This window comes from Anoplopoma fimbria, chromosome 16 (assembly GCF_027596085.1).
Source record: "Anoplopoma fimbria isolate UVic2021 breed Golden Eagle Sablefish chromosome 16, Afim_UVic_2022, whole genome shotgun sequence".
Taxonomy (NCBI): domain Eukaryota; kingdom Metazoa; phylum Chordata; class Actinopteri; order Perciformes; family Anoplopomatidae; genus Anoplopoma; species Anoplopoma fimbria.
The window spans coordinates 10,312,403-10,327,193 of NC_072464.1; the positions used below are offsets into that span (position 1 = coordinate 10,312,403).

At 45.5% G+C, this 14,791-nt stretch overlaps 1 protein-coding gene across 1 annotated transcript; it reads left to right on the forward strand.

The window, feature by feature from the left end:
• Positions 1-385: 385 nt before the first annotated feature.
• Positions 386-13,396, forward strand: irs2b (insulin receptor substrate 2b). The gene is given in 3 exon segments (XM_054615686.1): positions 386-3,083; positions 3,086-3,895; positions 10,916-13,396. Coding segments are annotated over 3 exon segments (3,342 nt in total). The 5' UTR covers positions 386-556; the 3' UTR covers positions 10,921-13,396.
• Positions 13,397-14,791: the final 1,395 nt, after the last annotated feature.

The window sequence follows — 14,791 nt, forward strand, 5'->3', positions numbered from 1 at the left end:
AAAATGTATTTTCTTTGCCAGGAACATTTCGTTTGGTATATTTAGATTGGCAATAATCACAATAGTCAAACGTTGGATCACAGGACCAGAGCTGCTATAAATAAAGTCCTGGCTGACTACGCTCAAATAAGTCGGAAGAGGGCAGAGTGATAGTAGGAGGGCTTTTTCCGTCTCTCTCCTTTTGAACGGGGCCATCTCTCTCCAGCATTCAGCCCGTTTCCACCAATGAGCCCAATGAGCCGAGCGCGCACCGCCCACTGTCGATGTGTGTATTTTTTTTCCTCCTCCTCCTTTCCGTTCTCTCTCTCTTTTTTTTTTTTTTTTTTTTTTACAACAGAGCTGGATGTGTAGATCGTCACATGTTGTTTCCCCCTCCTAGGTCCCGGACACCAGCAGACATGTGTTATTTATTGCTCAGCTGTGGGAGAAGACGAACGCTCGCACGGCCGGCTCTGGAAATAGAGGATTAAAAAAAATAAAGCGCGTCGTTTTTTTTCTCTCCAGCAACTCGAGGAGAGGAAGCATTGTGTCTGATAATAGCGACACTACCACGAGAATGGCGAGTCCGCCAAACACGGGAGATCAGCCGTTATTGCCCAGTAATACGAACGGGAACAACAACAGCATCAAGAAATGCGGATATCTAAAGAAGCAGAAACACGGACATAAGCGCTTTTTCGTTTTAAGAGAGCCGAGCGAAGGTTTACCTGCCCGGCTGGAGTACTACGAGAGCGAGAAGAAATGGAAAAACAAATCGGCCGCGAAGAGGGTTATTCCTCTGGACTGCTGTCTCAATATCAACAAGAGAGCGGACGCAAAACACAAATATCTTATTGCTCTTTATACCAAGGACGAGTATTTTGCCGTGGCTGCAGAAAACGAGCAGGAACAGGAGAGCTGGTACCGGGTGCTCACGGATCTAATGGCAGAGGGGAAAGTGTACGACGGCTCGGCGTCCAACTCTGCGTCCTCGCTGGTTGGCTTCGACGAGGCGAGCTACGGGGTAATAACGCCGGTTTCCGCCGCCTACAAGGAGATATGGCAAGTCAATCTGAAATCCAAAGGCTTGGGACAGAGCAGAAATCTGATCGGGGTGTACCGGCTCTGTCTCTCCAGCCGGACTATCAGCTTCGTCAAGCTGAACTCGGAGGTTGCCTCCGTCATTTTACAGCTGATGAATATCCGGAGGTGCGGCCATTCTGACAGCTTTTTCTTCATTGAGGTTGGTCGGTCTGCAGCCACGGGTCCAGGGGAGTTCTGGATGCAGGCTGACGACTCTGTGGTGGCGCAAAATATCCACGAAACTATCTTGGAGGCGATGAAAGCCATGAAGGAGCTGTCGGAATTCCGTCCGCGCAGCAAAAGCCAGTCATCTGGTACGAACCCCATCTCCGTTCCCACACGGAGGCACCTGCACCATCTCCCCCCCAGCCAGACCGGGCTCCCCCGTCGGTCGCGCACTGACAGCATGGCTATGACCAGCCCTGTGAGCAAATTTTCCTCCTGTCGGATACGCACGGCCAGCGAGGGCGATGGCACCATGGTGCGGCCCATGTCAGTGACCGGCAGCCCCCTAAGCCCGGGGGTCCACAGGACCCTCCTGACCAGATCTCACACCATTTCAATGCGCCCTTGTCGGACATTTGAATCTTCTTCCCTCCAGCACAGTAAGTCCTTGTCTATGCCCCTGCATCCTACCCCACCCATAGCCACCCCTAGTCTGGGGAACCTGTCCTCCTGCGCAGACAGCAGTGCTCCTCGCCCCTCCAGCTGCAGTGCCTCCTTCTCAGGATCCCCCAGTGATGCTGGTTTCATATCATGTGAGGAGTACGGCTCCAGCCCTGCAGACGCACGGGACCCAAGATTACTGCTCACCCTCCGTAGTAACACTCCCGAGTCCCTCAAAGCTGACACTCCCCCCTCCCGGGACGGCAGTGAGCTCGATGGCTACATGGTGATGGAGCGGCAGAATGGTTACCGCCGGTTACCGGAGCTGGACAAGGCTTACCGAAAGCGAACCTACTCCCTCACTACCCCCCGCCAGCAGAGAGGTCCCCCCCAAGTATCTTCTGCCTCCCTGGATGAGTATACTCTTATGAAGGCCACTTACACCAGTGGAAGCCAGTCTTTTCGGAGGTGTCACACTGCCTCCCCTAAAGGCATTTATCCCGAGGATTTCAGGGATGTTCACATCAGCGTTAGTGGTCTCCAAGGTGACAGTGGCTATATGCCCATGATGCCAGGTTTGGGACAACAGACACCAGGGTCCAAGCATGACTTCTACATGCCCATGAGCCCCATGTGTGTTTCTGCACCAAAGCAAATCATAAACCCCCGTTCACACTCCTCAGCGGGGCTGGCCCCCAACACAGACTCCCCTGGGAGTGTTTCTCTGGAGGACAGTGGCTATATGCGGATGTGGTGTGGAACCAAGATGTCAGTGGAGAGCACTGATGGAAAACTCACCAATGGTGAGTACCTGAACATGTCTCCTGTTGACCCCCTGGTGTCTCTCACACCCCCAGACTACATCCTAAGTCCTACAGGCGGAGATCCCTACCCCCAGCAACCTCACAGACAGCCTTATTATTACAGCTCTCTACCACGCTCACTTAAAGGCCAGTTGCAGCGCAATGGGTCCACAGACAAAGACCAGTACGTGGTGATGAGTTTACAGAGAGAGCGGATAGAAGAGGAGTCAAACTATTGTCCTGTCACTCCAGGCGACAGCAGCTCTCCGGGGGCACCAAGCACCAATACCTCTGCCCCATCACCGCTCAGAGTGGCTCTGGCGGATGGAGGTCTGGTACACCGGAATCGGTTGTGTCGGCCCACCAGGCTGGCTCTGGAATCCCTCAAGACACTACCATGTATGAGCGAACACCCGCTTCCCTCAGAGCCACGCAGCCCTGGAGAGTACATAAACATAGACTTCAGTAGTGCTACTCGCGACCCGCTTGCATCCACAGTGTCAGCAAGCTCCGATTCCTCTGTGAGTTTTATGTGTGCAGAGAGGGGATCGCTTCCACTCTCAGACTATGCTAATGTTGACCTCAGCTCCCCGGGTCACCTTGGCTCACACCAACCCAGGGGTTCCCCCCTGCAGGGTGCCTGAACCACACGCCTGAAGTCTTGACTTGTCCTAGTCTGGTGAAAGCCCAGGTGGAAGAGAAAAAAAGCACAGAGACACAGGCAGAGGAGAGGGGGATGGTAGAGGAATATCCTCTCCAACAGCAGGTGAGCCTGGTGTGTCAGCCGGCTCCAGTCAAGGATGACTACACTGAGATGACTTTCAGTCCACCTGCCCCTGTATCTGCTCTATGCACCACTGCTGATGCTCCCCTCCCCACCAGCCCCACAGCCTGTGTCCAGAGACTCAGCCTGGAGAGCAGCATTGTGGATGGGGTGCCCCCTGTGCAAGTGGACTCTTTTCTCCTGGGGGGTCCTTCGTTATCTGTCCCCCTTGTGGATCCAAACAGAGGGGCCAAAGTTATCCGGGCTGACCCTCAGGGGCGTCGGCGGCACAGTTCTGAGACCTTCTCCTCCACCACCACTGTCACACCTGTGTGCCCATCCTTTGCTCATGACACCAAACGGCACAGCTCGGCCTCTGTGGAGAATGTATCCCACACTGTTTGCAGCTCTGAGGGTTCTGACGAGGACTATGGCAGCAACAGCCCCATGTGCAGGGAGATGTCAGCTGGTTATCAAAATGGACTGAACTACATTGCCTTAAACTTGATGGAGGGAAACCTTGGAGGATGCAGGTTAGGGGGCTGTGATGGACTCCTGAGGTTCAAGACGACAGCCTGTGGCTGCAAGGGGGGCATGAATGGTTTCAACACGAGCCCCTACGCCAGCATGGGATTCAAAGAGACTGCCACTGCTGTGAAAGGTGAGCGTTTTCATATGTGACACGCATTCATTCATACAGCAGGCTTTCATTCATGAAGGGAGTGGTGTCAGGGCTTAGGAGTAGGATAGAGATCCGCCTCAGGGCTACTCTATTCTCTGCAGAGATAGGCTACTCGTTGCTAAGCAGCACTTCTGAGCTTATTTTCATTCAAAGTTGAAAATCGTGGTCACATGCTGAGAAAAAACAGCTTTATTGTGTGTGTCTGCAGTTAAGCACACGGACTATGGATTTTTGTGTTGTATTTCTGGACAGCTCTAGGCTGTTTAACCTTGCCCTTTTTATATCAGCCTAATTATCACACTTCTTATTGCCGTTCAAATTAGAGGTAAAGTGACCACAATAATATTCTATAGTGTTATGTGTAGGCTTATCAAATGACAGTTATGCCTGTTTTACATTAACAGTGGTTAGTCTATAACATATTGTTTGTTAGAGCAGCATATTTCAGTCTGGAAGGCTACGGGAGCAGAGGGACGTAAAGTTGTTTTTAACATTACTGTTGGGTGTAGGCTGCAATGTTTAGATAGGATTAGTCACCTACTCGTCACACCCATGACACATCGACAAATCTCAAGGCTGTTTGCAAGGTCTTTGATCTGTTTCAAACTGCATGGATAGTTAAGATATTATAGCAGAAGCAAGGGTGTTTCCTTCCAAATAATAGCTGATCTCCTTAAGGAGAAAAAGCAACTGTAATTCAATTCAGGATTGAGTGGATTTTATTTTGAAAGCTACGGCCGGACTTGCTCTACTCTACCCTGGCTCGCTTGATGCTGCTGCTGTGTGTTTGTGTGAATGGTCGGCTCTGGTCTCCCCTCAGTGACGCATTTTTATTCCACGTCAGTATTTCAAAAAACATCTAGTCTGATCCAGTGACGCATGCAGCACTACACATGATGCGGACATGGGAGTAGCTAAAACAGGCAGAGAATAGGCTAAATCATTATCTTTTCATTTTATAACCGGGAATTGCAGTTTTTATAAGGCTGGTATGTGTCTGAATAAGCCGTGAAATCCTTATAATGACGTGTCTTTGTGGAAGGGAACAGTTGCTATGAAAATATTACCTTTCAGATCATTTTGTTCACCGTTTCATCAGTGGCTTTTCATGCTTCTCTAAATGGTAGGGATTATTTTCAGGGATAGATGACCCAGCAGGGGCATGTCAGACGTTGCTGTTGTTCGAACAGAAAATAAACAGTGTCAGGATCATCGTGAGTCAGAGGGGCAGTGTTCCTGATGGTGAAATACAAGAGTTTAATTGCTGTTTGTGGTTTAACAACCAAGTTGTCTCTCTTTGTCTGTCTCTGTTGGCTCTCTTGCTCTGAGAGCAGCCAGCGTGGGGCTTGGTGCAAGTCATCGGGTTGCCCAGAAAAACAAGTGAGTCAGTTGTTTATCAATTGTCAGGTACTGGGTTTCAGAACTGGAATGTGGGCAGTGTGCAAAGGTTGCTGGGAGAGGTGAATGCTCCCTTGTTTTTCTAACCTGGTGGGGTGGACTCAGAGAGGAGGGCGGGGGTTTGGAGGATTCTTTTTTCTTTTTCTTTTACTAAGAGCAACTTCACAAACTGAAGAAAACGTTTTACACAGGAAGAGGTTCACTCACTTATGTGTTCTTCAAACCCATATGACATGTACCAAGCACACTTATTGTCCAATCACCTCATTGTGCGTCCAGTTACAGGGCTCGAATATTGAATTTTTTGTATCACAATGGAGACGTTCTCCAAGGTTACAAGAGCAGGGGAGGAGGAACGAGGGAGCTGAGGAACAATGGTGAAAGATGCATGACTTGTTTTGTTTTTCATGTACAACAAAGTAGACAATTGAGCTGTTGGGAGGGGGAGCGAGTGAGGGGGAGGAGCGGAGGAGTAAGAAGGAAAGGAAGGAAGAAAAAACGCCAAAACGATAAAGATCAGTGTCATTCCGATGAGAGTTGGCCTTTGCTACTGTATTTCGGTTACATAAGCCCTTCCTAGCAAACAAATATCCTTGTACATAATAGGGACCAGTGTGGAATGTCATTGATGTTCTCCATCAAGACACAAATACACTTCTGTTGCTTGTGTGTGTGAGAGAAAGAAAAAAAACAAAAAGGCATGATTGTTTACTACAAGATGGCAGGCTTTACCACATCCTCTTGTTATCAGTGACTGAACTATAGTTCCTTGCACTACATCAATTTGAAACAGGTATATTAGGAAGTCAAATCACCTGTTCTTATTTCACATCTGAATTATTGGGAAGAGATTAAGAGGAAAAGAAGACATTGCTCCTCAGATCCATTCTGTCAGTATATGGAGGTTTTTTTTATGGCTCAGTGAGGAATAGTTGAGTCTGTTAGTTGAGAGGTTACATTGTTGTTGTTTGGGGTTTTGGCCCTGACATGACAGGCCCGGGAGTGGGGAGGTGATGGACTGTTTAGCTTTCAGTGCACGCCTTCTGGCCCTGTCCACAATGTCAGTTTCTTGACCTTTGAACTGGCGCTGTTTGTGCGAGAGACTGTGAGCGGGGGGAGGGATATTGCCATAGGGGCATGCCCAGAAATCCACACACCGCCTTCTCTGTTGCTAAAAAACAAACCGGGAGGCGTGTGTAATATTTTTCACGACTACTCCCTCCCATTCTTTGGCTGTCCTCATCTCACCTCTCCTTTTAGAGTAAATCTCTCTTGCCACTTCTCTTTTCTCCATTAAAGCTGCTTTATCATCCCCCTGTCGACTTCTTTTCGCCCTTCGGTCCTCGTCTATCTAATGTATCTGTCTCTGGCTAAACGGTGCAGACGGGGAGAAGACTGACTCACACTCTCCATGCCTTTCATTTGTGGGCCCAGACTGCCTCACCACCACCCCAAACACACACTCATTCCCACTTTGTCTGTGTCTTCCTCTCCTGTGTGCGCACATATATGCGACCATCAGCAGATGGTGGAGGGGTGGGTGTGGGGGGGGTCAGGGGTTTTGCACCTGCCCTGCCCAAGCAGTGCTCACTGGTTATCTGGCCCTTCAGAGGAGAGTGACAATACGCTAATGACTGGCCACCATCTGCCACAACAACAACAGGGCGAAGGTGGGGGTGTGGCAAGGCAGTTTCAAGAAGCCATATCCCCCGCCTCCCCTCCCTCCTCTGCATGCTTTCCTCCCCTTCTTCTCTCCAGGCATTGGTTTCTGTTTTTCAGAAATCATGTGATTTCCCCCCCTACACACAGACACCTTCTCCACACCGGTGCATTTGAACCTTGTATTTTTGCTGTTGTGCTCAGTGGACTGAGACCATAGAGGACTGTGTAACGATGCATTAAACAATTAGCTAATCATATCTGATCAGAGCCACTAACAAGACTCTCACTCCTCTTGCTGCTTGGTTTAACTTGCGCTGCCAACAACAATAACACACAATTAATATCCAACTGGTCAGAAGGATTGATTAGTGTTAAGAGCTTATTGCTCCGATGACGAAAAATTTGCAGCTATTTTGACTGATATATAACTTTTCAAACCAAAATTCAAAACTTTCTTTGGTTCCAGCTTCACTAATTTGAGGATATGTTGCTTGTTGTTGGTTTATAAAATTGGATTGGATTTGGACATTTGATTTTTTGGACTGTTCGACTTATGAAGCAAGACATTTGAGAATGTCATTTTAGGTTCTGGTAAATTATAGTGGACTTTTTCCCCAAAATATTGCCATTTATAGTTTAGTTAAAATTTATAGTTTAGTTGGAAAATAAAAATAATACTAATAGTTGCAATCCTCGAATCAATTTTAAGCAAAAAGGAACCAAAGACACATACATTTTATTTGAGCAGCCCATTAGCCTATTTTAAGCCTAGAACAATTACCTTGATTATATGATTACATACTTCATTTTCAGGAACATTCAGTCTTTGTCCTCGCCTGTTTTGTACACCCCTCCCCTACAGGTACACACACACACACACACACACACACACACACACACACACACACACACACACACACACACACACACACACACACACACTCCGGTCTGATACCTCTTTGATTAAAGTAGGGCGGGATGTTCCAGTGCTTGATGGGGGAAAAAAAGTAAACCATCCATATCCTCAATTTAGCTTGGAGGTAAGAAGGATTACATTCACTTCAGGATTAGACATTGTTGAGTAGCTTGCTTTGTCTATTGGATGAGGAAGAGATAGAGCCTCTGTGTGTGACATGAGTACACATGTCATATAATACTTACCCACAACAGGTCTACTGGCTTCAGGCCCATTGAAGTTTTTCATTCATGAATAGTCCAACACAACATAAACTCTTTTTCTATCTCTCTGGACCCTGATACTGTATTAATCCTTTCTCCATAGAGGTGTATTATATAGTTAAGCATAGGATTAGCTCTAAACTGTGAGGATTTGCTTGCTCATGATGATAATATATTGAAAATGTGGGGGTTTTACCCTGCTGGTCAGACTAAAACAAAACATCTCAATTCCCCCACTTTGGCTTATGGAAACTGAGATTTGTAATTTCACAAACCCTCTGACTTTTATAGACCAAATACTTTTTTTTTAATTCATCCAGAAAAAAAAAAATAAGCAGTTGTCAACAACCATTCATTCTTTACCATTTTATAGTGAGGGGAAAACCATGCTATCATTTTAATAAGGTTTAAGATTTAAGAAAATGATTACATGCGTTATGTGGAATGTGCTTCGTAATGAGTCAGCAGGATAACAGAGTTAACAGTGGTTGTTGTTTTTGTTTTGCCGGTCAGACAGAGGTGTGGTAGGTCAGAGGGGAAGAGTCAGTTAGTGTTGTTTTGGAGGAGCTCTGCTGTAGATCAGGGAGGAGCCAGCAGGGCAGGAATGTAAACAGAGCACATCTTAGCCTGCTGATCTGTAGGAGCAAACCTGCTCGTAACATCCGTTTTGTTGTTTGCAGAAGCTCATGTTCTTGCGTAGCTTACAGCTGATGATCCTCCCCCTTTGTTGCTGCTCGGAAATACAGTTGGAGAAGTTTCCCCAGAAGCTCATTAATTTACAACACGGAACTACTCGAGCAGGTGATGCATCGGCAGACATGGGGACGTGTTTACTCTGCCTTATCAAGCACCACAGAGCTGCTTATACATGCCTGTGTGTGTGTGTGTGTGTGTGTGTGTGTGTGTGTGTGTGTGTGTGTGTGTGTGTGTGTGTGTGTGTGTGTGTGTGTGTGTGTGTGTGTGTGTGTGTGTGTGTGTGTGTGTCTAGTCCTCAATGGAGATTGGCTAAATTTAGCCGGTGAGATCTAAATAAATAATGAAAAGAGCTTGAATGTGTGTGTGTGCGTGGGTTGGGATAGGGGGCACAGACGTGTATTGTTGGGAGCGGTGGAGGGGTGTGGGTGCATGTGCTCAAAAAGAGGAGGGGTAGGAGCCATCGGGTTCATTTCCCCGCCGGACCACCGCTCTCATCGACCCCACCCCCCAAATCTTTCTGCCCGCCCACACTTTTTTTTTCTCCGATCAGCATGTGTTTGAATAGCAGTGTGAGTGGTGAGTCCCCCATAAGGCACATTGTCTTGTTGTTCTATTGCTGGCTCATACAGTAATAATGATAATGTTTATATGTGCATGGCTACACCTGGTTTGCTAGTTTAAGCCATTGGTGATTCAAATCTCCACCCGTCATTCTCCCTCGGGTGTCTGCCTCTACAGGCCTGCCTGGCCCAGCCCCTCCAGAAACACACTCACACAGATTGTTATGGACCGGCGGTCCCATGACCTCACTGCATTCCCGGTCCTCTCTGTCAGGTTGTGTTGTTACTGTGGCTTTTTTCCACCACTTCCAACCCCAGTGTTTCTATTTTCTTCTCTATCAATGGAGAGATAGAGCTAAGCCAGCACAGGTGGCCTCAGGAGGGATATAAACTATTTTTATCTTTCAAATTAACTCTGTGGTGCCATATTTTTGAATGTAAGACATCCCTGAGGATCTGTGGAAACGCAACAGCCTATTCAATGTTTTTTTCCCCAGCTGTGATGTTTTGGCCATCAGTAAGGGTTGTGTCAAGTGTCTATAAAGCTTAAATATTGACATCAGCCTCTGATTTTCCTTTACAGCGTTTATGTATAGGCCAAAGACAGAGAACAGATGTGTGTGTGTGTGTGTGTTTATGGAGGGAGTAGTTGAGGAGGGGGTATTAGTAAGGACTCTGAATGAAAGGTTTGTTTTAGAGAATGACCATCACATCCAGCTTTGTGAAAACAACTCTTGTTCGTGGCTGGGGAAGAGGGAGAGGAGACGGAGAATGAGGGAAGAAATGCAGCCGTGTAGAGGGGCTTTGTGTGTGTTTGTGTGTGTGTGTGTGTGTCAGTGTCAGCCAAGACTTCCGCTCTCATTTGATAGCTCTGCATGCAAATGAAACCTCACAAACAAGTACACCGGGGCAAGGGTCGGCACGTCTTTCCACCGGGAGAAAGACACTCTGAAGACCCAGGGTTTATAATAAGTGAACACACACGGCTGTGCTGTGCATGGGAGTGAACCTAGCATACTTTTGTTTATTTGACTTCAGTTGGTATGCAATCAAGAATACCTGTGTGAGTGTTTGTCGTTGTGTGGGAGTGTTGTTGCTGTCTCTTTTGCCATCATTGGAGACTGCCCTGTGTCAGCTGCACAGTGCTAAATGCCACTCTGTTTTTCCCTTGACACTTCAGTGTCTACCAGCTGAGGAATACACACACACACACACACACACACACACACACACACACACACACACACACACACACACACACACAAAAGCCGCTCGAAGAGCACTTTTCCCTTACTTGGTAACAGAGTGGGGGTATCCATTTGAGCTCCACCCCCTTTCTCTACTGCTCCATAACAAATCACATATACTTTATGTACACGCACTTAAATCAAGTTTCTGAGGGGATTATTGACCAACAAATCTCATTCAGTTAGATTAAACTTCATGTCTGTAAATGACATGACCAGAAACTCACTTCTTTGTCTTTTTCTTCTTCTTCTTTCAGAATGAAGGCTCCCCCTTCCTCCCTCGTTTTCCTGTGAACGTAGGATCTCACTGCAGCCGAGTGATGAGGTCGCCACAGCGACAGCTGGACCATGTGCTGCAGTCGATGTCCTTTGACCTCTTTGCCGCCTTCGAGGGTCACAGTGACGGCCATCACCATGGCAACACGGACACGTGACCCTTGCCCCTTGCCCCAAATCTTCCCTCTGCTTTTCTCGGCACCAAAACATTCAGGCGCCATTGCTGCTGTTGTACTAGATTACTTACAAATAATAAGAACTTAAACAGACTATTAACTCTAACCATAGATAGGTTACTATTTATCCCTGTGCATAGGCCTGCAAAATTATTCTGCAGTATAAAGTTATTTTGCTTATTACTATTGTTATTATTACCCTTCATACACTTTCAACTGGTCTTTTGGCTGCCAGATCCTCTCACCTGAAAACCTGTGAACCAAACCTGGAGAGCAAAGTGTGCACACACATACACGCAAAAAACCTTTCATGCATACAGATTACATATATTTATTTATTTATTTATCATGTATGTATGCATTTAATGAAGCGTGTGTGTGTGTGTGTTTGTGTGTGTGCATGTGTGTGTGTGTGCGCGTGTGTGTGTTTGAATTTGTATACAGATTGTACTGCAAAAAGAGCTGGCATTTATGAACATATTTAAAAATCAAAGTTAACATTTTGCAAAAAAAAAAAAAACCTACCTCAGCAAAACCCAGGTTGGTACCAATTCACACAGTAGAAATATATATGAAATATTTATTTTCAGAGGTGAATGTTTTTTTTTTTTTTTTTAAATCACCAATCCAAAGCCTTACTCAAGCCATCAGACCAAATCTGATGGACCTTTTAAGTTTGGACCTATAAACACGCAGTATATCAAAGATTGAACCGATCATCTAATAGACTGAATGTTCATGAGAGCCCAATGAGAGACAGCCTCTCTGATACTAGCCTCTCTTTCTCTCCCCATCACACATTTATGACAGGATTATGTATTAAATATCCAGAGTAATATATTTATTAATATGCCTGAAATGGAGGATTCATACGCTAACAGAATACCCAGAGGACTTAAGAGGATACCTGACATTGCATTGCATAACACATGCATTCAAGGGTCACACATCTAAACAATGCAGCATGAACCAGGTCCAACTGGACCTAACCACCAGATCTTTGGCCTGTCAGAGCCCAAGTCTCGGCACCTTTATACACTTTACCTACTCAGCCACTGTTCACCTGTGATATCCTGCACACCCACACACCCTGCAGGAAGTTATGACCTGTCAGGATAAGGGACGAGGGGGACATGAATGTTTGAAGTTATTTATACAAAGTAACTGGACAGCTCAGAATCTTACGTTTTCTCACCTGATGCCTCATTGCGGAGCTCTGTCACACCACATGGTTGGCTGCAGGTGCAGGCAGCGCTGGGCAATGTATGACGCAGTCTGTTCAATGAGCCGCTCGATAGCTTGAATCTTCTTTGAGCTAAGAGAGAGCCAGATGGGACACGCCGGAGATAATGCATGGTCTTGCACTTACAAACTTTGTAGATTGTAACACAAGACACATTGAATGTAGTACATGCTGTGTTCCGTGCTTGGGGAAAACACAACCCGACAAACACCCCAGCAACTGTAACAACAACAATGAAACATTCAGAGGTACTGAATCGGAACTATGACGCAGATACAAGCCTCTCTTTATTCATTTGAATTCACTGGTACTTAAACGTTGCCTACATACTGTAAATAGTGCGGTGTTACAGAGAATAACATTAAAGCAAACGCTGAGAAACTTTGAGAGATGTTAAGTTAAATAACTTATGTTGTTTTTACTGTACATATTATGTGTTTGAGTGAACTTTCTGATACAACAAAAGCACTAATTAAGTTATATGCTAACCAGTATGGTTTGGCTTAGATTTTTTTTAAACTGTCATGGGATAGTCGTGAAATGGATGCCACTATGAGGACATTTTCTAATGCTGTAATTCTGAAAAAAAAAAAGATTTTAGGAGAAATCATTAATACTTGACATGATTAATTCTTGTTACTTAGGTACAACTCAAATGGCATATATGCAATATTTACACTTTTGAAAATTAGTTTACAAGATGTACCAAATGTATAAATACTGTTTGTTAAACCTTAAAATCAGATTTTTTGCTGTTTGTACATCTTTTTTCTCCAAATTTGAAATGAAAACTTTTTTGTGTTTGTTTTTTGCTAATCAAGCCTCTTGGTGTTTTGAGCAGTGTTTTGCATTTGGATAATGTTTCAAGTTTTTATTCAGCATCTAAAGGTTACGATATGGGCTTATCTTGCTGTGTCTTTCATTGTAAATATTTCATATCTTGCATATTGTGATGCTACTAAGAGATGATAATTTAAACTTAGTTCATTGCTTTAGATTGTATTGATTCTTTATAGACACATGCAATAAATAATGATGTTATTTAAGAAAGCCATTCGCCTCTGTGTTTCTGTTCTCCGGCCTCTCTCCTCCCCATTACATTACAAATAAGCACTAGCTTTTCATCTTTCATTTCAATAGGCACTTGCCGGAGCAGATGTTTCAATTCAGTTTCCTGCCTCTTTCATTAAGAAAACCCTCTTTAGGAAAGAGAGGACATATCTCGATTCTCTTTCATTTCCCATGTCCCTCCTTGTTTTTAAAGCCCTGCTCCCTATTGAGCAAGAGTGCATTAAGAATTGGGTGTAGGCCTAACCTAGCGTTGCCTCTAGCATTAGCATTGTTATTGTTTTTTCTCTGCTTGGCTCCCAGTCCCCACCCCCAGCAATAGTAATTAGACCAGCGTGTTGAAACAGCCCCTGGAACTGGGAGGGAATAAATAACACTGTGATAGGATTATGATTTTTGCACCCTTGGCCATATGTTAGCCAGATTATTCATTCTCACAGTCTTGCTAATTAAAATGGTAATTAATGCTAAGCAATTGTTTACATTTTCTACTAAGGCTAGTGGTCTATGTTTGGATGGAAGGAGGGGTAAGCATTAAGGTTGCTTGTGCTGGGTGAGGGACATTACTTGTTTTTACTCAAATCTTAAGTATATGAGCCGCACAGATGGAAAGCGGTGGAAGAGAACTAGCTAGAAAGAAGGGGCAGGTTGTAGAGAAATGTGCAGGTTAACTGCCAGAGGAAGGGCAGAATGGTGGCCCAACAGACAGACTTGCCTCTGGAGTATACGTAGAATCAAGGAGGCTCACGAGACAGCAGAATCAGAGAGAGCAAAGTATGACATATTCTCTATGAATCAAATCTCATCCATCACTGGTCTCTTCATTGCTCCTGTTCTGCTTCTTGCTCCTAACGTTTAATTAAAGACTCCAATTCATCTCATTAAATTGAAAATAAGGGATAGAGAGTAAGCTGCAGGCCATTAGTCTCTCTGTCTGTCACCTCTATTCTTTACTGCTCACTGTCAAAGACCGGTCAGGAGGAAAGGCCAATTGTAATAGCTGCTTTACTGTATGTGTAAAGAGTTAAACAGATGATAATGCCTGATCATAGCCTCTATGTACCATGCAAATGACTATAACAGTGAGATCATGCAAACTCAATGAACTAGCTTGCCCGGGAAGATCGTCTACGTGTCAGCTGGTGTGTGAATGCGTGTGTGAATGCTCATGTGTGCACGTGATGATGATGTGTGTGTGAGTGTTTGTCATGGTGGTGGTGGTTGGGGGTGGGTCGGTCATACAACAGTAGATAGGTCCATATGAGCAGCGTAGAGTATCCAGTTGCCCCAGGGAGTCATCAGCCTTATGGACAGAGACCTGCAGTAGCTCCACAGGAAATGGCATGTTTCCGGAAAGCTGTCTGGGACAC